The sequence below is a fragment of the Chrysochloris asiatica genome, unplaced genomic scaffold, assembly GCF_000296735.1.
Source record: "Chrysochloris asiatica unplaced genomic scaffold, ChrAsi1.0 scaffold00331, whole genome shotgun sequence".
NCBI classification, from domain to species: Eukaryota; Metazoa; Chordata; class Mammalia; order Afrosoricida; family Chrysochloridae; genus Chrysochloris; species Chrysochloris asiatica.
The window spans coordinates 1,543,048-1,568,827 of NW_006408849.1; the positions used below are offsets into that span (position 1 = coordinate 1,543,048).

General features: G+C 49.3%; 1 protein-coding gene and 1 pseudogene across 1 annotated transcript in view; both read right to left on the reverse strand.

The window, feature by feature from the left end:
* MYO15A (myosin XVA) overlaps positions 1 to 22,985 on the reverse strand; it is a 131,685-nt gene extending 108,700 nt beyond the window's left edge. Inside the window, exons 1-10 of the mRNA XM_006875549.1 lie at positions 19,419 to 22,985; positions 17,290 to 17,369; positions 16,635 to 16,698; positions 15,740 to 15,849; positions 15,337 to 15,411; positions 15,002 to 15,098; positions 10,803 to 10,906; positions 10,611 to 10,674; positions 9,659 to 9,772; positions 8,827 to 8,988 (exon numbers count right to left, since the gene is read on the reverse strand). Of these exons, the coding sequence (XP_006875611.1) occupies positions 8,827 to 8,988; positions 9,659 to 9,772; positions 10,611 to 10,674; positions 10,803 to 10,906; positions 15,002 to 15,098; positions 15,337 to 15,411; positions 15,740 to 15,849; positions 16,635 to 16,698; positions 17,290 to 17,369; positions 19,419 to 22,985 (4,437 nt within the window). The remainder of the gene's footprint in view (positions 1 to 8,826; positions 8,989 to 9,658; positions 9,773 to 10,610; positions 10,675 to 10,802; positions 10,907 to 15,001; positions 15,099 to 15,336; positions 15,412 to 15,739; positions 15,850 to 16,634; positions 16,699 to 17,289; positions 17,370 to 19,418) is intronic.
* On the reverse strand, positions 2,164 to 2,481 carry LOC102821128 (annotated as a pseudogene).
* Positions 22,986 to 25,780: the final 2,795 nt, after the last annotated feature.

Genomic DNA, 25,780 nt, shown 5'->3' on the forward strand with positions numbered 1-25,780 from the left:
TTTTTTTTTTTTTCATTTTCATTTTATTTTACTTTTTTCATTTATAGTATTGCTTCTTGGATGAATGGAAATGGTAAACACAGGAAGGGGGAAGAGTACTGTTACACTGTGAGGATTGCAATCAATGTGGAGAATTAAAATGTATATGAATGAGTTGTTGAATAGAAAACCAATCTGCTTTGTAAACTTTCACCCAAATCACAATACAACATTAAAAAAAAGTTTAAAATACAGTATTTGCTTCTTATATATTTAGATAATTACATTTTATTTTCATTTCTAAATTGGTGGCCCATCTTTTTAAAGATAAGTTGAGCACATTTACATTTAGTAATTAAAAAGATATTTTGGGAATGAATTTTCTAATAGTTCACACCTAACTTTTTAACCATAAGTGAGTGTGCATAAGTATAATGAGAGATAATTACATTTTGTTTTATTTTCTAAATTGGTGATCCTTCTTATTAAAGATAAAATGAGCATATTTACATTTAGTAATTAAAAAGATGTTTGTGGAATGAATTTTCTAATAGTTCACACCTAACTTTTTAACCATAAGTGAGTGTGCATAAGTATAATGAGAGATAAATACGAACTTTGCTTAGTTGACTTGGTGATATGCAATATGAACTAAATGAGACCAATACGCAATATGAACTAAATGAGAAAGCATATAAATGCTTTCTCTACTTTCGGTGAAAGTAAGATTTTATGTCAGTTGTGTAATGAGATAATCCCTCCTCAGAATTAGTTAAGAACTGAACTAGAAGAGGATAGAATCCCATTCTAAATTCAAGTGAAGAAAAATACCCAGGTTTAACAACAGATGAGTGGTTATGTCATTTAACAAGATGAGTCTACTAAACTAGGCAAATGTCAACAAATGTACAGTCTTCACAACTTTGGGCATAACCCTATGTCACAAACACTCATGGAACTCAACTGCCTTCACATTTGGCAATAATGTCATGCAAATCAATGTGCTGATGATAAAGAAAATTACAAAATGAACCCAAGGCCATGTATTCTTAAGAGTTACAACAACAAAGAAATGCTAAGAAATTCAGGTCAAGGAGGTTGCAGCTGGCCAGATAGGAGACCAAGATCTTTAGCCTAGTTCTCATCTAAGCTAAACTGAAGTTAAATCAAAGCTTGCTGAACAAATAAAATATGTATCTCACTGAATTACTAGAAAAGCACCATAATGTGACCATAAAATTAAACTATTTCTTGAATGCATGATATTTAAAAAAAACTTTGACAAGAATATTACCATTCTTACATTATTCAGTATTTGCTTAAGAATCACATTTAGACAATATGACTTTCAACATAATTAAGACTTCTATAGGGAAAACTAAGGAGCTCTGGTAGTGTAGTGGTTACGAATCGGGCTGCGAACTGCAAGGTCAGCAGTTCGAAACTACCAGCGGTCCCGCGGGAGAAAGATGAGGCATTCTGCTTAAAATTATCAACTTAAAATTAATTAAAAATATCAACTTAAAATTAATTAATTTTAAAGTAGAATTAAAGGATGTGTTAGTTTTCCCTATGTTGTTGTTGTTGTTATGTGCCGTGGAGTCGGTTCCGACTCATAGCGACCCTGCACAGTGTTTCCGAGGCTGTAAAATCTTTACGGGAGCAGAAAGCCTCATCTTTCTCCCGCGGAACCGCTGGTAGTTTCGAACTACTGCCCTTGCAGCTCGCAGCCCGATTCGTAACCACTACACTACCAGAGCAATTTCAGTAAGACCATGGGTTGGTCTGATTCAAGGAGTGCTTTCACAATTTGGCCAGCTTGCTTCTCTGTTACAGATAAGCTGTAACCAACACAAATCTTTTTTTTTCTAACTTAATTTTTGGAGAAGAAAGCAATCAATCCATGGCATGCTGGCTGTAATAAGGTATTTCCTCCTCAGCATCAGGCAAAGGAATGCTTTTGCATTGTTACATGCTATTCTATTTCAAGGAGCTCTGGTAGCATAGTGGTTACGAATCAGGCTGTGAACCTTAAGATCAGCAGTTTGAAACTACCAGCCGCCTCACAGGAGAAAGATGAGGCTTTCTACTCCTATCAAGATTTACAGCCTTGGAAACCCTGTACAGGGTTCGCTCTGGGTCAGAATCAACTCTATAGCACTTAACAACAACAACAACAACATTCTATTTCAACAGGTGATTCAACTGGTCCTGTAGAGCCGATGACTGGTCAACATTCTTCTGAATGGCTTCTTGCTGGTATTGAAGATGTGTTGTTATTATTGCTATTTTCCAGAGACTAACTTCTGAGTGCAAGATGGCATCTTCCTGTAGTACCATGTTTCGAGCTGCCTGACCTAGCAGCTCGGAGCTCTGGGAGTCCTTCAGCACCTGCTTAGTAAGCGCGATCGCATCAGTACCACAGGTGCTCACCTTCTTGGTGGGAAGCCCTTTCACTGACTGACCGAATCATGCTTGTGAATCTGGTGTGTCAGTTGCCATTACCTCAGCTAGCTCTTGAAATACTTTCTGATGAAGATCAAAGACTACAGGCTTCAGTATCAATTGCATCTCAATGTTAAAAAAGGATAAATCCTCACAAATAATGTCATGATAAATGGAGATAACATTGAGAGCTATCAAAAACTTCATTTTGCTTGGACCCACAATCAACACTCATGGAAGCAGCAGTCAAGAAATTAAATGATGGCTCACATTAAGAAAATCAGCTACATAAGACCTATTTTAAGTGTTAAAGAGCAAAGACGTCAGTTTGAGGACTAAGGTGTGCCTGACCCAAGCCATGGTATTTTCAATTGCCTCACATGCCTGTGAAAGTTAGACAATGAATAAGGAAACCGCAGAAAATTTGATATATTTGAATTGTGGTATTGGAGAAGCATATTGAAAGTATATACTGCAAAAAAACAAAACAAAACAAATCTGTGTTGGAAAAAGTACAGTCAGAATGCTCCTTAGAAGCCAGGACGGTGACACTTTGTCTCCCAGACTTCAGACATGTTATCAGGAGGGACCAGACCCTGGAGAAGGACACCATGCTTGGTAAAGTGGAGGGTCAACGAAAAAGAGGAAGACCTGCAAAGAAATGGATTGACAGAGTGGATGGAGCAAGAGCTCAAGCGTAACAACTGTTGTGAGGATAGCACAGGACTGGGCAGTGGTTTGTTCTGCTGTGCATAAGATAGTTATGAACTGTAACCAACTCAGTGGCACCTAACAAGCCTTGGTGGTTATGTGCCATGGAGTCAGTTCTGACTCACAGCGACTCACAGGGTTTCTAAGGCTGTAAATCTTTACAGGAGCAGAAAGCCTCATCTTTCTCCTGCGGAACAGCTGGTAGTTTCGCACTGCTGACCTTAAGGTTCACAGCCCGATTCGTAACCACTATGCTACCAGAGCTTGTAACAGCTTAATAGGATGGGGTTTCCTTTTGATGTAATGAAATGTTTTGGAACTAGATCGAGGTGGTAGATGCACAAAATTGTGAATGTATGAAAAGCCAATGAAGTGATCACTTTAAAATGGCTAATTTTATGCAATGTTAATTCACTTACATTTAAACTATATATTGTTGTTGTTATGTGTTGTGGAGTCAGTTCTGACTCATAGCAACCCTGTACAGGGTTTCCGAGGCTGTAAATCTTTACGGGAGTAGAAAGCCTCATCTTTCTCCCGCGGAACAGCTGGTAGATTCGAACTGCTGACCTTACAGTTCACAGCCCGATTCATAACCACTACGCTACCAGAGCTCCTTTAAAATATATATACATATATTTATTTTTAAATTAAGTACCTACCTCACATCCCACACTAGGATAAATGTCTGATGAATGAAAGATTTAAATGTAAAACAAAGCCATAACAAAGAGGAAGTAAAACTCTCTCTTTTGCAGCCAATATGATCCTATACACAGAAAACCCCAAAGACTCAGTAAAAAAAAAAAAAAACTACTAGATTCAGCAAAATGGCAGGATACAAGATCAACATACAAAAATCAGTTAGATTCCTCTATACCAAAATAACAGCACTGAAAAGGACATTAGGAAAGCAATACCATTTACAATAGTTGCCAAAAGGATGAAATATCTAGGAATAAATGTAACCAGAGAAACAAAGGACCTATACAAAGAAAACAACAAAACACTACTACAAGAAACCAAAAGAGACCTACAAAAATGGAAGAATGTACCATGCTCCTGGATAGGAAGAATTAACATTGTGAAAATGCCCATACTGCCCAAAGCAATTTACACATATAATGCAATCCCAATCCAGAGTCCAACGACATTCTTCAAAGAGATGGAAAAAACAATTTTACAAACTTTATGTGGAAAGGAAAGAGATGCAGGATAAGCAAAGCACTGCTTAAGAAGAAGAATAAGGTTGGAAACATCTCACTCCCCAACTTCAAATTTTATTACATGGCTACAGTGGTCAAAACAGCCTGGTACTGGTACAATGAAAGATACATTGATCAATGGAACAGAATCAAGAATCCAGAAATTAACCCATCCATGTACAGCCAACTGATTTCCGCCCCCCCACGTGTAAGGGTTTATTGAGGGTCAGGAGGAAAGAGAGCAAGAGAGAGCACGTGTTGCTGGAGAGGGATTTTTATACTGGTTAAAGAGGGCGCGGTTGAGAGTAGTGGAAGTAGGTGATAGGTTGACTAGGGATGCTGTGCAGGTAGAGAGAGGAAGTTCCAGTAGGTAGGAAGAGAGGTTCCAGGAAGGAGAGCTAAAGTGTGGCAAGCAGCCATTTTATTATGCACGTGGATGAGAGATTCTATCATTCCAGCCTTTTGTTGTTATGAGTACAGGGGCGGAGGTCATCCCTTCTGGAGCTGCTTCCTGCTGGAAGGGGGCGAAGAGGAGGGAACTGTGTATCTGGCATGTTCTTCTGGCTGGCTGGTCCTGTTGCTTGGCAGTGGTTGGTATCTGGCCATGAGGAATTCACCCACTGTCTGGTTTGTGAAGGCCCTCAGGCGTTCCTGTACTGTTGTTGCAGTAGCTCCCGAGGTTCCGCCTGCTGCTGAATTCCTCTCTGAAACACAGCCCTGGCATGCTGCAGCTCTCCCTGGCCTTCCAGATGCCCAGCCCAGGCTATGTATGTACACTGGCGATGACTGGGTCCCAATCCCATGGTTGTACAGAAACTCGAAAAACTGATGAAGGTCATTGTTGTACTCAGCAAATTTTGAACAGTAATTGATAAATCTTGAGTCATTGTGATATTGCATCTTATCTAAAAATTCCTTTGATTTAAATGTTGTAATAACATTGCCAAGTACTCTTTATTTTCAGGAAAGTTCTTTTCTACCCAATGCATGTAACTTTCCCATTCACCAAGTGGATCGGTCACCCTTGTAGTTCTGCATGTGGGCCTCAAACATCTGAAGCACATTTCCCGCGTTATCCATGGCGAGAGGGCTCCAGCCAGCAACAACCCCACCAGCACTGTGTGTGCGGACCCGCTGCCCACAGCCAACTGATTTTTTATATAAAGTACTTAAATATATCACATGGGGAGGGGATAGTCTCTTCAACAGATGGTGCTGGCAGAACTGGAAAGTGATATGCAACTATTGAAACAAGACCTTCACCTCATGCCTTATACAAACACCAACTCAGCATGGATTAAAGATCTAAATGTGAATCCCATTATTATGAAGACCATCAATTTGTCCAAATGTGAGGGCACTAATTCAGGGAATACACAGACTACCAAACATTTTGAAAACTACACAAACAAAAGTAGGCAAAATAGATGATTGGGACATACTAAAAATTAAAAACTTATGTGCATCAAAAGACTTCACCAGAAAAGTAAAAAGGGAACCCACAGAATGGGGAAAAATTTTATGCAACAACACATCAGACAAGGGACTCATTTCTAAAATATATAGTAAACTACAACACCTCTACAAGAAAAAGACAAATAACCCAATTAAAAAATGGGCTCAGGACATGAACAGGCACCAAGGAGGAGATCCAGGCAGCTAACAAACATATGAAGAAATGCTCACGATCACTAGCCATTAGAGAGATGCAAATCAAAACAACAGTGAGATATTATCTCACACCAGCAATAACAGCAAAGACCAAAAAAGTAGAGGTCAATAAATGCTGGCGAGGATGTGGAGTGATTGGGATGCCTCTGCATTGCTGGTGGTATTGAAAAATAGTCCAACTTCTCTGGAAAGCAATATGGCACTTCCTCAGAAGGTTGGAAATAGAAATACCTTATGATGCAGCAATTCCTCTATTTGGTATTTACCCACAATAACATGAGTAGCTATATGCACACCAATGTTCATAGTAGCACTATTTACAATAGCAAAAAGATGGAGACAGTCTAATGCCCATCAACTGAAGAACTGATGAACTGTGGTACATACACAAAATGGAATATCGTGCTACTTTGAATAACAAGGAAGCTGCAAACCACTGTGTAGCATGGATGAACCTTGAGGATATTATGTTGAGTGAAATTAGTCAGTCACAAAAGGAGAAATACTGCATAGGACCACTACTGTAAAAGACTAAGAAAAAGAACCCATACTAAAGGTGGGGGAGATTCTTTGTTGGTTGCTAGGATGTGGGGGTGAGGTTAGGGGAGGTAGGGGAAGGTGGAGCACAGGGTAGGGAATAGATACAGGAAATTTTGGGTGCTGGGGAGGGGAGCAATACACAAGAAGGGGGAGGGGAATGGAAGAACAAAGCGGATGGGAAAACAATTAGGCAGGTTTGCATGGGCTAAGTAGGACAGAGGTAAATAATGATGTATGCACAACCTTGGAACAACAGGGCTCTGGGATTCAGGGATTGAGACATGATTGGAATGGGCAAAAGGGGGGAAATAATGTTAAGGTGCTTGGTTGTCTTTTGAATCTTAGTTTCCTTGGCATACCATTATAAAATAGACACTTGAGAGGCAGAGAAAGGAATAGCCAGAAATATTACTATAGAAAACTTGTAAGTCCATCTTCTGCCTATAACTGATTGGAATATCTAAAATGGGGCTACAACGTTCCCAGTCAAGGAGGCTTCCTGCAGAGCCTCTGCATTACATAAGACCATAGGTGGAATCCTGAACCCCATCCAGAATCTTCTGAGGTGGGAAATTTCCATTTGAAAGAACAAGCAGACCAGCCTGCAGTGGCTAGATAAACAGAAGATGCTTCTTAAAAGAAAGATCCACAGGAAAAATACAAAACAATAACAGCAGTCTGACTAATTACTACAAGAACAAGCAAGTTGCTCGCCCAGGAGACATCAAGGCAAGAGGTTGGGTCCCCTCAGAGCAAACCACCTTCCAAGACTAAGACTCAATGGGAATACACAAGCAGACATGAGCTCTGATTGGTGACCACGTTGGTCACTGATAAGGGGAAGTGAGGGAAAAACAACAATGAAGCTGCAAGCTAAGCCCTACAAGGTTCAATAGACTCCTGTGAACCCGGGTGGAGACATGGTTGACCAGCAGTGTGGCAAGACCTGGGGACTCTTGGGCCCAGAGTCACTGACATAGCCACAGAGGACTAGAGTGGAGAGTGAAGCATCCAGTTGATAAGAAGAGAGGGCATATGCATAAGAATACCCACACTTGCAGATAATACCCACTTGACCTGGCTTCAATGACTGGATGATCAGAGCTCAGCTAGAAGAAGAAAGAAGAGGAAAAAAAGTAATTTGATGAACTTGACCTACACCTATGGATGTAGTAGCTCAAAAGAAAGAACAAATCTTTACAGCAAGGATCATTCCCACCTCCTCCATACACTGAGTAGACAGGGATGGGCAACTTGGACATTGGCTACCCAAGATGGAGGTGGGGGGGGCACTACAAAGGCAAGAAGTGACTGGCTTACAGGCTTTCAAGAGGGAACCTAGATCCAGAGGGTGCAGAGGAAGGTAGAATCTCCACGAGTAGTATCCAATCTGTCTGGGTGGGGCTAATGAAAGGAGATAGGGATAGGTCCCTTGTGGTACAATGATGAACAATTGTTATCAGGACTGATGGTGAGGGTTGGAAATGTAAAGGTAGACGTTTTACAGCAAAAGGAGGGGAGTGATTGACTTTGTAGTCCAGGAGCCGAGGTCCCTGTGACCATCAAGTGAGAAGAGCAGAAAGCGGGACCCTACACAAAGAAGCAGTGACACCAGAGATGGAGGCAGAGATGATGACGTGGAAAGATGGAGTGGCTGGGGACTCTAGACGCAGAGAGGGTGAGGGGCTGTGTGCAGACGACTGGTTGGTTGATGATGCATGGATGGGATTGTAACCATGCCAATGAAATGATAACACCATAGGATGAATGTGAAACTAATGTTCTCCCATGCAAACTATCACATAATGCACAATAAAACACTAAAAAAAAAAAAAAAAAAGCCATAAAAAGTCTTGAGTAAAACCATGGGAGGAGAATGTTATAACTTTTAAATAAAGTCACTGCTCTGAAAACGATGCGAAGTTCAATGTTTACACAAGATCAAGAAGTGAAGTGTTTCAATTTAAAAAAAAAAAAAAGATCTGCATGGCAAAACAAACAAACCAACACACTAAAAAAAAGTAGAAGTAGAGCCAACAGACTGCAAAATATACGTGCAATTCATACAAAGCGCTGATTTCCTTAACACATAAAAAGAGCTTTCGTGCAGCACTAAGATAAAGACAAATGCCACCAAACAAAACACAAATTAAACAAGGACAAACGATATGAGCATAGCATAGCCTGAAACGGCAAGATAGTGACAGCTAAGCCTTTGAGAAGAGGGCCTGGTCCTAAGGTGGTGGGATCCACGCAGGCTACGGTCTTGTCTCACCTCATACTTCTCAAAGTAGACATTGCCCAGGTGCAGGATGGAAGCCAAGATGCGGAAGATGCTGTCCTGGTCCTCGCTGCTGAAGCCCAGCACCTCCATGGCCTCCAGGAGCCGCCGGAAGTCATCCGCATCACTCTTCCCCTCAATCTCACAGTTCCCACCCTGGGTGAGGGCAGGGGCTGTGGGTCAGGGGTTCTGGATGCAATCCTGGACCTCCAAGGCCTCTGCTCTGCCTGATCGGTGGATCAGCCCTGAGTCAGTTCCTCAAGACTTTTGTCACAAAAAGGGCAGCCAGAGACTGAGCATGGCTGCGGTGGGGCTACGTGTAGCAGGGGCTTGTTACACTCTGATCTTTGTCATGGTAATGAAGAGCGGTAGTCAACATTTAATGAGCACTTACTACATGCTAGGTCATGTGCCAAGTGTTCATAGGCATTTACTCATCTAATCCTCACTATATTGTCCCACTTTACAAATGAGAAGACACACTATAGTTAACTCTAGGCTGGCTAGTTCCCATACAGGCTACATAACACGGAAGTGTCAAGTAGGCCTCCCATACCTTCCACTTTGAACCACAAAGACTTCTACTTCTGTTGCTGCAATGAAACTCATAAATCCAAACTCTCCCTCCCTAAAATTCCTTCACCTTTACTGACCATTAGGACACTATGACTTGGCTGCTTGTTCAGCCCCAAGAATAGTGGAGCAGAAGGCCCAGGCCTATGGGGCTTCCCTTATTCTACTTCCTGCCATAGGAAGCCTGGTCCCTGCTTCCCTGGTATCTCCTGACTCCCACAGGCCCTGTAACAGAGCTCTCAGAAGGGCCCACCTGGTTCAGGTAGTAGTAGGTCTCGGCCTCCTGTAGGCTGAAGGTCTGGCATTGCTGGGCGGGTAGACCAGCCAGCAGCTCATAGAAGATGTGATAGTTCCGTTCATTTTTGGCCTGCAGAGTGGTAGGCGGGCCCAGAGAGGGAATTCACACAGACATACACACAGACCCAGACACACCCACAAACACACACATACAAGGGCTGCTGACAAGGCAGAGCACCCTATATGGCAAACCAGTTTCACCAGCCTAGCACAGGCTGGGGACAGGGTGGGGACATGGGGGGAGGGACGCCAGTAATAGATGGTGGGGAGCAGACTCCAAACCAGGTTCTATGGTGTTTGGAAAAATGTAAAAAGGTATTTTCTCTCTGATGTACACTGGCCACACACACCTACATACTGGCCCAAATGAGCATAGAACTTCTCCAGGGTCACTCAGTCAGGTGGGCTGGGTGCTTCATGTGTCCTAGGACACAGCAGGAAGCAAGACAGCTAAAGACCCCATAGAATTCAAGGACCAGCGTGGACCACACAAGAGTGCACCGACACTCAACATGTCACTGTCTACAGTATAAAAGCTGTCAGATGGCAGTAAGTGTTTTGGAGACAATTAGAGCAGGAGAAGGGCAGGGAGTTCTGATGGGGTGTGCTAGTCAGGGAGCTTCCTGAAGCATGTGACGATTCTGGGAAGATTGGGAGGTTAGGGATTTAGCCATGTGAGTATCTGGTGGACCAGTAGATTTGCTTCAGGAAAATGAAGGCGTCCAATATGGGGAGAGAGGAGTATGTGTGTAGGTCATGTGCTCACAAATATATGTGTACACACACATACTTGTTTGTTCATGAAGTTGGCATTTAGCCAGCCTGCTATGTGTTAGCTCTGCGTAGTTGTTCCCGCCACACCTCCTACCCCCACGCTGATGCACAAGAGCAGGGAGGCAATGACCCACCTGAAACACAATCCTGGATTTCTCCAGCAGGTACTGGGAGGTTATGGCACCAGAGAGCACACCCCTGGAGGTGGGAACACAGGTCAACTAGTGGAGTTGGGGTGGGGGGGAGAGGTTGGCTCTGTGGTAGAGCAGGCGTACACAGATGGGGTACACTGCAAAGCCAGAGTACCCCTTCTCCTCCTTACTCACCCTTCCAAAAAGATCTCCATGAACTTTCCAAAGCGGCTGGAGTTGTCGTTCCTTACAGTTTTGGCGTTACCAAAGGATTCCAAGAGAGGTGTTGCCTCCAGGATCTGAACCCCAGAAGATGTGGAACTTTGGGGGTGCTGGGCACTATTCTGAGGGCCTGGGGACTACCCCTAGGTTTCTGCAGACACAGAACACCTCAAGGACACCCTTGAAGGATGACTGGAGGTGGGTTCCCTACAGAATCCTGAAATCTCCCAAATGCCCCCTTCTACCTCAACTCAACCCCTCCAAACCCTGTGCTGCCAACCCCCACATCATAAGTCCCATGCTATCCCTCTCCCAGCTCCCTGGACTCCCTCACAGGGTAACCCCTGACTCAAAGCCTCCTAGTCACGTCCTGGCCCAGGGCAGGCCTTTAGACTCTTCCTTCTATCCATGCCAGCACCCACAGATGAGTGTGCACACACCTGCCCATAACTCATGTGTGCATGCACACACATACATTCCAAATACCTTGATTTTTGAGGAGCACAAGAAGAAGAAGGAAGAAAGAGGCATGAGAACTGAAGTGGGTCACCAACAGACTGAGCACCTCTTTCCCCATGCATGAGATCAGGAGCCTTAGACCATGGAGCAATAGGGGACTCCTTTTAGCCCATGGTGTCAGGTTGGAGAACCATCAGATAACAGACTTGGAAACTCACAGATTCCGAAGACCTTCACCCCTGTCCCAGATAGCTCGGGAGTTGCAGTGTGGCCTCCAAGGTGTGGGGATCTTGCCAGCTCTAGCTGCCATGACACTCTGGGACTGGCCACTTCTCCCCTACCCACTCGCTGCGCTCTCTACAACAGTCAAGCACATTCCTGCCTCGAGACATTGGCACTTGCTGTTTCATCTACCTGGAAGCCAAGATGCTCACATATCTGCCTGGATCATACTCTCATCTCGTTTAGAATGTTGCTCACCTGTCACCTGCTCAGATGCCACCTCCCCGACTACCTTGGTTAGGTCCAGCCCCACAGCCTTTCACAACCTTTGCAATCCTACCAGCAGCTCCTTTTATCCAGCTGTTTACACATGTGTCACCTCTCATCTCTCCCCCCACCCCATAATGGTAGCTCCCATTTAAAATCTTCAGCACCTAGACAGGACCTGGTACAGAATGGGACTCAGAAAATATCTTCTAGTTGGATGAATAAAGGAATATTATTTCATGGTTAGAAGTGTCCAGGGGTGACCACAGCTAATGATAACTAATTGCTGTCAAGTTCATTCTGATTCTTGCACCCCCATGGGTTTCAGAAGAACTGATTCACAGGGGATCTAAAGGGCTGTTTTTTCTGAAGTAGATCCCCAAGGGGCTTCTGGTGGGTGCAAACCATCAACCTTTTAGAAAGCAGACAAGCACATTAAACACTTGCGCCACCCAAGGATTCCTAGCTAATGATACCCGCTACTCAGTTGGCTTCTGAAAAAGGAGTCCTGGTATGGTGCTGTGTGATAAAGCACTGAATCGCAAGGTCGGTCTGAACCACAAGATTGGAGGTTCAAACTCACCAACCACTCCTTGGAAACCCTATACAAGGTCCCTATGAGTTGGAACTGACTCAACAGCACTTAACAACAATTATCAAATTGATTCCAACTCATAGTGCCTTACAGGACAGGGTTGAAAAGTTCCATCGGGTTTCCAAGACTGACAGGAACAGAAAGCACCCGTTTTCTCCCTTGGAGAAGTTAGTGGGTTTGAACTGCTGATCTTGTGGTTAGCAGCCCACCATTTAACCCACTGCACTACCAGGGTTCCATTTGCTATCTAATGATTGTTGCTGTTGTTAAGTGCCATTGAGTCAATTCCGACCCATAACGACCCTGTAAAGGGTTTCCAAGGAGCGGCTGGTGAGTTTGAACTGCCGACCTTGAAGTCCAAATGGCTTTGCAGTCTGACGCATTAACCCACAGTGCAACACTAGGACGCCAAGCTAATGGTAACTCCCACTTATTAACACCTATGCATTAGAATGCTAACCACAGGAGTGGTGGTTCAGACCCACTAGCTGCTCAGAAGCCCTAGACAGTGTCACTATGAGTCGGAACCGACCCAATGATACTTAACAGCAACAACATGCATCACATAAGGTGAAGGGTCAATAGTTGGGAAATACGGCCTTGGTGATAGAAACAATGCTACAGATCTCATGAAAGAATTTTGCAAGATCAACTACTTATCATTGCAAATACCACTTTTCAACAATATACACGGTGACTATATACATGGACCTCATCAGATGGAACACAGAGGAATCAGAGCTGTAGAGTAAGCACCGGACTGTTAACCCCAAGGTTGGCAGTTCAAACCCACCAGCCAAGAGATTTTAGTTAAAACCTGGATCCAGCCACACCTAGCTGGAAAATGCATCCCATGTTCATGACAACAGACTTGTCCTTACACCAACTGCGTACTAGCACAGAAACATCTCAAGACCCAGTCATTTTCCATAGCCTTGACAAGGGGAGCTCTCTTGACTGTGGACTTCAAATCCCAGCTCTGTCACTATCTTATTTTGGATATTGGACAAGTCACCTCCCTTCTAAGCCTCAGCTTTCCTATCTATAGAATGGAGCCAAGCATTTCTCCCCTAAAGGACACTGGGAAAATCTGGTATGGCAGCACTTTGCAACCAGGGGGTGTCTGGTGCAGAATTCTCTCTTTCCCTTAAGTCTAACCTGGAGACACAGGGAGGTTTGGTTGGCTGTCAGGAGGCTCAGGCTAGGATGAAAGAGGCCAGTTAGTCTCCTGGACCAACCCCACTCTCCAGATGCCCGCAAGATCACTACATTGGCCGGGACATTGTAACCACATCAAAACCCTGGCAAGGCCTACATTGACCAGGACATTGTAACCACATCAAAACCTCAGAGGACATTTGTGGTTTTTCAGTCCAAGCCAGTGGGCCTGCTTCAAGTACCAACATGTCCTGAGCTCGTGACTTGGCTCTAGGAGGACTGCTAGCCGTCTGTAATCTCCAGATCTGCTCCTGCTGCACCCATGCCCACTGCAGCCCCAGCCTTCTGGTGACTCAGGCTTAGTAACTGGGGGCATCCTTGAGTTCTTGCCCTCTCTTCTGAAGCCAGTTGTTAGTGTTGCCTTTAACATATCTGGAATTCAACCTCACTGGTCTGAGCTTCTAGTCCACACTGGACACACCAGATCTGCTATTACTCTGCAGCCTTTGCACTTGGTCTATCCTCTGCCTGCTTGCTCTCCCTACTAACGTCTTTGGGGCCACTTCTTCAGCTTCTCTGTGGGCCTATTTTGACCACCACACTTAGAATGACAGCCCTCAACACTCTCCAACCTCCCCTATTTTTCTCCATAACTCAGCATACTGTACATACAGTAAATTTACTTATACATTTGTTTTCTTTCAGTCTTCCCATTAGAATAAAATTTCCATGAGGTTGACACATTTGCTTGTCTAGCTGCTGTTGTCTGCTTCCCTAGCACCTGACACACAGGCCTGGCTCACAGTGCTGTCGAGTCAGTTCCGACTCATAGCGACCTTGTGGTTCACAATCCAGTGCAGATGCTACAACACCACTCCAGGAGTTTTGGTTCACAGTAGGTCCTCCATAGATTATTGAGGTTTTAACAGTGTCAGGTTTGAGGATTTTGCATTTACTTCATTAGCAAGCCTTTAGTCCTGTCCAGAACCTGCCCAGCCTCCTAGGTGCCCAGAGGCTCCCAACTGGAATCTATTGTCTCCCTGCCTGTTCTTTGGGATAGCGCTATCTGTTCCATAACCCCCAGGTCTGTACTTCCCTTAAGTGTGAGAAGATGGTATCTCTTGGTCTTAACTGGGAAGAAGACATCAGGAAGGAAAGACAGAACTACACTTTGCACATGTGGCCCCCCACTCTGACCCTGGAACCCAGAGGTGTCACCAGGAAGGAATACAGATAGGAGGGAACTCCACCCTCAAGTGCTTTCGTGAAGTAGGGGCACCAGGTAGAGCCCAGAGTCCAATCGTCCCTGTCTGTGCAAGCCCTGGCCAGGTCCAAATCTCTCTAGAGCCCAGGCTCCCTGTCCTCCAAGTGAGGCCAAGGACTGTTGCCTCTTGGGGAGCTCACTGGGCATGCCCCACAAGGATGCTTGCCAGAGGGTTCAGGGGAGACAGGCCAAGAAACAGGCAGATACACCCACCTGCTGTGGGATGCCCCGCTTCTGGTTCATGGCGGCCAGGTAGCGCAGAATCAGCTTCGTGGCCTCAGTTTTGCCAGAGCCACTTTCTCCACTGCCAGGTAAAGAGACAGAGTGAGCTTCTACCTGTTCCCTGCCTCTCCTGGGTCCCTCCAGCCTGCCAGGAAGCTAGGATGCAGGAGGGGATATGGAGACATGCACACAAGCCAGGACAGCCAAGAATTTTCTGAGGGTACAGAGTAGGTCTGGCCTGATACAGAAATGTTCATTGCCTGAAGATGCCCCATTTAGTACCATGAATAGGAACATCCCACAACCTGACCATAGCTTACCTGATGATTATACATTGGTTCTGTTTGGCATCGAGCATTTTGGCGAAGGCGAGATTCGCAATTGCAAAGAGGTGTCTGGGGAGACAGATATCACCTCCTTGGGGCAAGGCTGGGGGGGGGGCATCTCTGTCCGGCCTAGTGGTCAGCCCTGCTCCACCCCTCTGGGAAATGCTCTCCACCCCCTATCCTGGTCTGAAGCCAACTTTTGTCTCCAAGCTAGTAGGGGAGGAGCCAAAGGAAGGATGTGGCAAGGCTTCAGAGGGCTTGTAGTGGGTTGTCCACTGCCATCAGCCCTGACCCATAGTGAGGGACAGCCAGACTCTTGTCAAATTTAGAGAAGGACACAGGAGAGCTGGGGGAAGCTGCCCACCACTACCCCCAGCCCTGGGCCCCAAACACTCACGGTGGGTTTTCTCCCAGTGCCCTCCCATTGTACTGCTGCACCTGCTCTGGTCCATAGATCCCAAACATCTGGTATGGGTTCACCGACACTAGGATGCGGCCGATGTATGTCTGCTGGGCAGGAGGTGATCTTAGTGGCCACACTCCTCCTGGACCTCTTCTGTTTATGTTCCTGTTTCTGGAGGGCCCCCATTTCTCGCAGGACAGTGCTCTAGAGGTCTGGTTTCAGTGTTCATACCCAAGACCCTCTACCAGCTTGCTGGGATTGCTTAGACCAATAGTGGAATTTCAGGCACTGTACCAGGTAGAGGTTGGGAGGAATTTGAAAGGAGTAAATAAAGTCCTAAAGCTATCATTCTGCAAAGGGGGCCAGGCCTATTGTCTCATCAGCTACTGCATTCTTTATTTATTTACTCATAAAGGCAGGCCTGGACTCTAGGAACTTCTGAGTTCAACCTTCCATTCCTTGGAGTTTGGGGAGCCCAGGGCATCTTGAGGATGGCCAGACTTTCAGGATCCTCGCCTTCCCCAAGGTGGCTCTATGTCCCTGATCATCCATGCTCTCTTTTGGGGTCAGTGGATCCTCCTAGCCCAGTGCCCCTCCCCCAACATTCAAGGACCCAAATTTAGTGGTTCTGATTGTAGAGTCTAAATTCGCAGTGAAAACTGCACATTTCTGGGTTTCCTAACTCCAGTTCCCTGCCTCTGACCTCCACCGTTCTAAGGCGCCACGTCTTAGGGCTTCAGATTTTATACCTTTAGGGTCTAGCATTCTGTATTCTGTGTTCAAATGGTACAAACCTTAAAGTTCAAACCAGAGAGACCACAGGTCTGGGGCCCCATTAGAAAAGCCTGTGTATCCACCCTCTTCCCCAGGAGGTCCCGAAGGCACTCACATAGATGAGGTTCTGTTCAAATCTAGTCTTGATATTGGACAGCACAGTGGCCTCCTGGAGGTCTCTGGGAGGGTAGAGAAATAAGCAGTCAGGGTTTAGACTTCAGCTGGCCCATGCCCAGCTTCCCCATCCTCCAGGTTAGCCGTCTGTGAGACGGTGTCCAGGTTACTTCATTTCTCTGTTAAGTGCGGATGACAGTAACTGCCCTCCTACACTGGAGACTGTGGGGACACTCTTAGATGACAGATATGTGGGCTGGATCATGATATTAACCAACACAGCCCTTGCTTTGGGCAGGTACCTCCAAGGCACCAGCACCAACAGTGAACAATGGACAATAGTGAAAGGAAGGACAATCGCCATCCCACTTATGGGTACAGAAACTAAGGCACAGCAGAACGGCTAGGAGGTTTGCCCATGGTCACTAAGCTTGTAAGTCAGGAGGCTAGAATTTGAACCCAGGCTTGTCTGACTCACAGAACTTTGATGTTCACATACTTGGCCTTCCCGACACCCCATGTTGCAGATGGGTGTACAGGCTCTGAAAACGTTCTGGGAGGTGAAAGGCAGCTCTGATACTGAGGAGGCTCTATGGCTGGGAATGTAGTGAGCACACTGTGACACCCCCACCTCCCAGCCCATTCTGCTCACTCACTCCAGCTGCGTCATGTCCTCCACACCAGCCTCCCCTTGATCACGGAACCGCATGGACGGCAGGTTGCGGATGGAGTGCATCTGTGAGAATTGCTGTACGTTGGCCTGGTTAGAGGATGTCCCCTACGTGGTCCCCGTGGCTTGGACACGCCTGGGATCCACTCCTATTGTCAAGGAGGGAACCCCAAGGCCATAATGGGGTCCAAAGAGCTGGCATGTGACTCTCCCTACTCTGGCGCACACACCTGCTCACCAGTGTCCAGATGTGTGAGGCACTGTTTTCCTGAGTGTCTTAGAGGCCCAGTTTCAAACTCCACACTCCCGTCCTCCTCCCAACCCCCAGGAAAGGCCTCCCAACCTCAGGCCTGTTGTTCTAACAGCTCTCTCCTCTTGGATATGTAGCTGACCCAACATATACAATATGTTTCCGTTTGTGACAGCTCTAGGATCATCTGTGCCCTGACTCCTTAGACCCAAGGGGGCTGGGCCTGTCTCATGCACAGCGGTGTCTCATACATACATGGATGCTACAGAAAGGCACTGGCAACTCATACAGCTCCCACGTACATCCCCAGTCTCCAAACACCCATGGTACCCGGCTGAAGACAGGCCATTGGAAGGCACACTCCTGAGTCTGCAGATAGCTGGTGCTACACAGCAAGGCCCACCCCCTCAGCCCTCCACTGTGGGTCTTGAGAATGGAAGTCCTGTAGGACACTCATGTGCACACATGCCAACAGTGGACAAATACCCCGACCCCCATGGACACCATGTCTGCTCGAACCTTGGTGTACACACCAGGATGCTTTCCTCATTTGCCACGTGGGCACAAGTGTAACCTGTGTGACTAAGCACAAATGTGGCCCTCTCATTCTACCCAGCCTTCAGGATCCCAGTCCCCACATCTCTGAGAAAGCAAGGAAAGGGGACACCAGGAGCGCACCCCTGCGGGCATGTGTGCTTGTCGCTGGGCTGCTAAGTAGGCCATCTTACAGAGTATCACCCAGGAGTCCCTGGCCTCCTGCCCACCCATCTTCCCATGTGCTTGCCAGCGTTAGACCCTAAATAATTCAGCCACTCACGTATTCCAGAGTGAGGAGGGCCCAGGCATCCTTGCCCCTCACTCCTGGGCGCCCTGCACCCTGCTCCCGCAACGCTGCAGCCCACACAGCATGGGGCACCCGCCGCCGGGGCCTAGGCCCTCCCAACAGCCAGGCCACCCCAGTTGCCATTGCTGGGCCTAGTCAGCTGCCCACTCCTCTGGGTACCGTCTGAAGAGGCTTAGGTACCTGCTGCCCCTTCTTGCCCCGCCTATCCCACGTCCCGGGGGAGGCTCCGGTGACTACCCCCCTCTTTTGAGGGCCACTCAGGGCTGGGCTTGCATTCCGCCATGAACATGGCAGCCAAGTTCAGCTGGGCACCCCTCCTTCATGCTGCCTAGCTCTGTATCCCACAGAGAGATCTATCTCAGTCCCTGATTCACTGTGTGACCATGGCCAAGAAATGGACCTTTCTGGCCTTGGTTTTCCCACTCCACATGAGCCCCCTTACCCTCAGATATGCCAGAACCTTGCTGCTCAGGGGGTTGTAAAGGAAGTTTGTTACTACTCTTAAGTAGAATCCCAGGGAAGTGGGAGAAAACTCCCTAGGAGGCCTAAGAAACAGTATGGACATGGTAGACTTTGCCCTAGGCCAGGATCTCTGAGGGACAGCTGACCAGGACAGGGCTACAAGAACAGGCACACTTTGTAGCTATCTAGAGCCTGGTGTGGCGCTATAGGATCAGCACTTGACCGCAAGGTGGGCAGTTCAAACTCACCAGCTGCTCCTCAGAAACCCCATACAGAGTCTGACCCGATTCAACTGCACTTAACGACAACAGAGCCCAGGCTGGTACTCAACAAGATCCCTCCCAAAAGTGGACCTTGAAAGAGTTTTAGTGCCTCTGCCCTGTGCTGGGTAATCCTTTGCTCATCACTCCAGTGGCTCAGGGAGGCCAAGGCTCTTATAATTACAGATGGACAGACTGAAGCCTGAGCAGGAAGCAGCTCGCCAACGACATCTGGGGATGTTTCATGCCCTGTTTCCCAGGCTAGGCCCCCTACATCCTCCCTCTGATTGTGCCCGTACCTTATTCTGCCAGCTTTGGGGGTCAACTTTTTTCCAGAGGAGCCCACAGGGCAGGCTAGTAGCTTTAGGGCCCAAGCGGCGGGATGGAGGGCAAGTATGAACTCTTGGCCAGGCTTGGTGGGCCTTTGCTGGCTGCCAGAGATGGGCCCAGTGAAGACTACAGGCTCTTGGCTCTGGGTTGGGCTGGGAGTCCTGGGCTGGCTGGACAGGGTGTTGCAGGGTGGCAGACCCCACTTGCTGGAAGGAGCTCAGCTTTTGCACCCAAGGTGTGACCACTGCACAGCGTCCAGGCCCGACCTGGTGCCGCTTTCCCCGCTCAGGCAGGGGCCCTGGGGTCCCAGTGGGTGCCAAGGGGGCCAGGACTCTGGGCATTGTCATCCGATGGTGCCATGGGGGCCACACGGCCCTTTTCTGGTCACACGCAGCCAATGGATGGGAGAGGCTGGGCTTTAGTGACTTCTGCTCTGGGGTGAGATCCTTGGGGGGTGTTACCAATGGAGGCTCAGGCTCAGCTGGTCTCTGGGAGTCCACCAGAATGGCTTCTTCTGGCTTCTCAGGGCTTAGGGCTGCAGATCTGGGGAGCTGTCCTGGCCCTGGCTCACAGTGCTTGCCCAGAAGGACATCGGTTGACTCAGAGGCTGGGTCCTCCACCTGGGGAGGAGGGGGCAGCACAGGACCCATATGCTCCAAGAATGGGTTTTCTGACACAAGAGGAGGCCTAGGTAAGCCCTTGCGGGTGCTCACGACCCCTGACCAGGGGGAGGGTGGACGCTGAGTGGGAGGCATGTCCACATCCCAGCTGGGGACCAGTGGCGGCACCGTCCACAGAGTCTCTGAGTCCTCTTTTTCTGATTTCTGATGCTCAGGGGCAGCCCGTCCTACTGGCCAGTGCCTTGAGCCGTGGGGCCGATGGAAGGGTGTGCGCGTCTGGGGCTTCACTGCCCTAGTAGGTTGCTCACTAAACCGTTTCCACGACGACGGTACAAAGCGGGAAGGCAGGTTCAAGGAGCAGTGCCTGAGGCCTGGGCCCAGCAGAGGTGGGGACACAGGTAGCCTCTGGCTAACAGCTCTCGTGGGCGGCCCTGGCGAGCCCAGAACTTGGGAGCGGGATGGGCCTAGACGCCTGGAGCTGGGGCGTGGGGTTAGCGGCTCCCGAAGGGAGTGGGGCCTGCGGGTTGACGGTGAGAAGGGTGGCTGGAAGGGGCCTGAGCGGATGGAGGGCTGTGGGGACAGAGCCCCCCTGGGGGAGCAGTAGCCAGGGCCCGGTAGGCTCCGTAGGGAGGGCTGCGGTGAAAGCATTGGTGGCCAACCCCGCCGGTATGAGGTCTGCGGTGAGCGACCTGCGAAGCCAAAGACCGAGCCTCGCCCGCGGCGGGACCCTCTGAGCGAGGGCCGGGGCCCAGGGAAGGCCAGAGCTTCTGCCGCACCTTCGGGGCACATGGGCGGGGGCTCCACGAAGTTCCACCAGCTTGCCTGCGGTGCAAGTGGCACATGCGCTGGAGCGGCCCAAGGCGGCGGGTGTCGATGGAGGGAACCGGGCGGTGAAGCCGGCCTCTGCGGGATCAGGGGCGCGGGAGCCTGGCGCAGGACAGGCGGCGGCAGGAGCGCCCCCCAGGATGCCGGCGCAGGCGGAGTGCAGGAGTTGTTGTTGTTGCGCGTGCGTGGCTGCACACGCCGCAGCGTGATGGGTGTGGTGGGCCGCTCTGGGTCCATGCCTGCCAGCTTGTAGCCAAAGCGCTTGTAGGCCGCCTCTCGGACCGCCGGCACTGCTGCTGGCGCTTTCTGACTGCCCCATAGCCGCGGGATGGGCTTCTTCTCCGACAGCGTCTTCTTGAGAAAGCGAGCCAGTGAGGTGGCTGGCCTTGCGGAGGGGGCGTCAAATTCGGGCCCTAATCCCAGGTTGCGACGGGCCCCAAAGGCCGATAGCGCACGCTGCAGGTTGCGCTGTTGCGGCGTGAGGAAGCTCCAGTAGAGGTGTCTATAGGGCACTGGGGGTATCTCCTCCTCGTCCTCCTCTTCGTCTGCTTCCCCCAAGGGCAGTGGGATGTCCAGGGAGGGCGGGAGGGGCACCTCCAGCTTCTCCTTTCCAAACAGCTTCACCTGGGGCCGCGGGAAGAGGCGGAACTTTCGAATGAGGGACAGCTTGGACCTGGCCGGCTTGTCCATGCCTTGCTGCTCGAAAAAGGCGGCACTGGGCAGGCGGAAGGAGGTGCTCTGTCGCGCTCCATCTGCCTCCTCGGGTTCTTCTAGCTCTGCAATGTCGTCCATGGGGTGGGCATATGGGTTGTGGGGCGATGATATGGGTGGTGGAACCCACGGGTACATGAAAGTCGACTGATCCGGGTAAAGGTGGGGTATTTCAGGGGGGCAGACGGCCTCTGCTCCGCCCCCATAGCTGCCTTCGGCATAGGGAATGTTGTAGGGGACCCCATAGGGATCAAAATAAGGTACGTCGTAGGGGCTGTTGAAAGGATGGTCATAGGGTGGGTAGGGCATGTCGTGAGGGTCATAGGGCGGGTAAGGCGTGTAAGGGTCCAGGTAGTAGCTGTACGGGTAAGCCTCATCATCATACCCATCATAGTAGCTGTAGGGAGATGCATACCCTGATGGGGGTGCATATGGAGGCTCGTAGTCATCATAACCATAGCTGTAGCTGTAAGGGTAGGGTGGGTAGGAGGCTCCGTAAGAGCCGGTGGAGTAGTAGTCATAGAGGTCCTCGGCTGGGTACCCATAGTAGGGGTCGCTGCCGTAAAGAGGCCAGGCTGGGCTGTAAGGGCTGTACGCGGCCAGGTAGGGCTCCTGCTCCTCGTACTGGTACAGCGACTGCTGGTCATAGTAGTCGTCACCCTCGCGGTAGTAGTCGTAGTACTCACCCAGGTCTTGGAAGCCCTCGAGCCCAAACAGCGACCTGCGTGAGCCAGAGGGCCTGAATGGGGCCTCGTCCTCCAAGGGCAGGAAGCCGACAGATTCTCGGGACTCGTAGATGCTGTGGCTGCGTGGAAAGCGGCGCAGGCCACCCTCGTGGCGCAGGATCTCGGCGCCCGATGGGAAGGGCAGCTTGCGGGAGCCACGCGAGCCAGAGCGGTTGAGCCAGGCATCCAGCGTGGCCTGCTCGCTGCCGGACTCCTTGGCCTTCTTGATGAGGAACTTCTTAGTGAGCCAGTTGATGGCTGTAGAGGCCTTGCTGAGCGACTGAGCGCGCGGCCGCAGCCGGCCGTAGCCACGGCGGCCAGGGAAGCGGATCACCATGAAGGATGGCTTTTTGCCCTTCATGGCGCGCTTCTTCTTGCCCATCCGCATCTGCGTCATGAGCTTCGATGTAGACTTGAGCACGGTCCGAGCCTTCTTCTTGCGTTTTGTCTTCTGTGGGCCGGTGTGGAGGCCCCAGAAGAAAGCTGATGCACTTCGGAACTGTCCCTTCTTGGAGATCTTGGGCGTGCGATCACGGAAGCCCATGAACAGTCGGGACGTCCCCTTTAAGCTCCGTTTTGGTTTCTCCGGCTCTGGAGCCTTCTTTCCCTTCTTCCCTTTCTTGGCTTTCTTATCATCATCATCCTCTTTCGCCATAGTGGCTGTTTGCTCCCCACAAGTCTGGGTCACAGGCACAGGAACTTGGAGACTCAGGAACAACTAAGTCTCCTATCCACAACTAAACAGGAGGCCTTCTCGGACTCGGAGCAAGTGGGACCGGTTTCCTCCAGCACTGAGCAGGGCTGGCACAGATAGATACACCCAGTGTGGCTGGGGCCAGGATTTCTAGGGGCAAATCCATAATTCATCTCGTCCTAAGGTGGACTTGGGTTTCACCTTCTAGCAGCGGTGGAAAGTGTGGTGGTGTTGTTTACCAGGACAAGGGACACGTGGCTAAGGCCTGTCCTGGGGGAGGCGTCCTGGCCTTAGGGTCATCAAGACAGAGCATAGCTGACATTTAGGAAGTCCTCCTATGTTCCAAGACCGAGTGCATGAACAGGTGCAAATACACTGAAGTTAGCAGAGTTTTTATGAGCACCCTTTCATAGAGGAAGATGCTGGGTCTCAGTGAGGGGAGGCCTAAGCCACCTAACCTGTTTGACCTGGACTGGAAGTGGAGCCCCAGGCTCCTGAGCCCCAGACTGGATGCTCAAAACCTGGACAAGTGCCCTTGGAGGGGAATCTTGGACCCTCCAGGCCCCTGGGGTGCGGGGAGTGAGCAGGCGGGGCTGTAGTTAGTGTAACTGGAGGTGACCAGCTCTCAGGAACATGAATAATGCATTGGGGGAGGAAAGGGCTGATTCAAACTAACAAGCAAAAGTAACATTTAAAAAAACAGTGAGAATGGGAAGAAAGGAATTAGAGACCATGAATGGAAACATCCTTTATAAGAGCGCACAAAAGGGTGACAAGATCAGACTGCAGGGTTCAGCCCTGCCCCTCCCTGCTCCAGGTGATAGTTCAGGAACCAGGGCCAGAGGAAGGCAGGGAACAGGGCTGGCCCTGGCTCTATTTAGGCCATCTCCTATAAAAATATCTCTGCTTGCTTCAGATTGAGGGTACTTGGCCCCAGGAACTTGTCAGCCATCACAAAGTGTCTGCCAGCCACTCTGAGGGGACTAGAATTTCTCCTTGGACACATCTTTTTGTCCTGATGCACAGATGCAGGACCAGAGCCCAAGGGATGCAGCAGCCTTGGGAGGGAGGGTTCACTGGCAGAGAGCCCAGCTGTGTGGGTCCCTGGCCTCTGTGTGCTGGTAGATGTGAGGATGAGTGTGATGGAGAGGCAGCATGGTGAGGCACAGGCAGACCTGGTATTTTTACTGCCTGCAGAGACACCTCTGGGGCCCAGACCTTGGGGATCATGTGCTCCTAGTGGTCATTCAGGCAGCCCCTTCTAGGGCTGGTTTGAGGTCCTGTCTCATTGAGCATCCCGGGCCTTTGTGCCAGGCAGGGGGGTTACCTAGGAACAATTCTTTCCTGTTCATTTCTCAAGTATTTGTTGTGTGCTTACTGTGTGCCATGTGCTGTGCTATCAAGTAGAGTCCGACTCATAATGCCACCCCCCATAGGACAGAGTGGAACTGCTCCTTATGGTTTCCAAGACTGTAAATCTGTCCAAGAGCAGCTAATCTTTGCTCTCCTGAGGAGCAGCTCGGTTGAACCACTGACTTTGAGATTAGCTGCAGGGGGTCAGAAACAGACCAGTTCCTAGTGTCACACGGGAGAAACTACCACTGTGAGGGGCTGCAAAGGCAAGGGTGCCACCTCAGGCCACCTGGGAAGTGCTCCTAATGAGGGGAGGAAACAGGCAAGGGAACAGTGTTCCCAGCAGCTGCAATAGCATGTGCAAAGGCCAAGTGTAAGAAGTGAAGTTGAACGGCTGGAGTGAACAGGCGGGGCACTGGCTTGTGGTAGCCAAGCAAACCGGGATGGTAGTTTGGACCATTGAGTGGGGAGTCCATGCAGAGTGTGATGCAGGCAGGAGTGCTGTGACCAGATGTGTACTTTAAAGTAGTCAAAGTAACCACATCACCATATGTTCACTGTGTGCCCAACTTGGATTCTCATACCTGACAGGGACAGTTATCCCCATTTTATAGGTAGGGGCTATGTTTGGGAGAAGTGGTCTGTGAGACCTGTGTTCACAGTTACCAGCCATATTGCACTATTCAACCTCACAACCCTGGGAAGAGTGCAGCACTCCTCTTACAGAGGAGAAAGGGAAGGCTCTACTGTGCCCAGGACATTGAGAAATGAGCCTTTCAGAAATGGCCTCACAGAGCTCTCTTGGACCACCATGTAGAGGATCGGGAAAGGGTGCAGAATGAAGGTGGGGAGAGAGATCGTGGGCTAGCCTGGTAGCATAGTGATTACGAGTCAGGGTGCTAACCTCAAGGTCAGCAGTTCGAAACTACCAGCCCTTCTGCAGGAGAAAGATGAGGCTTTCTGCTTCTGTAAAGATTTACAGCATCCTAAACCCTAAATCCTAAGCCCAGGATCGGACATTGTTTCGTTCTGTTGTGCATGGGGTCGCTATGAGTCGGTTCTGACTTGATGGCACCTGACAACAACAAACCCTATACAGGGTTGCTATGACTCGGAACCAACTCCACAGAACACCACCACACACCAAGACAGTACTGTGGCAGAACGGACACATCAGGACCCTTACATAGTAAGATGGCAGGACAAGTGAAGGGCTGGTATGGCCAAGGGTGAGGCTGGAGCTGGGCCAACTGCAGCTAAATGAATAGGGGAATCACCAATTGAGGTGAAGTGAAGGGTCTTGGACATGGTGGGTTTGGAGGAACTGTGGAATGGTCAGGTGGAGATTCGAGGGGGTGGGGTTCAGACCAGTAGGACTGGAACTTGGAGAGGTCAGGCCACAG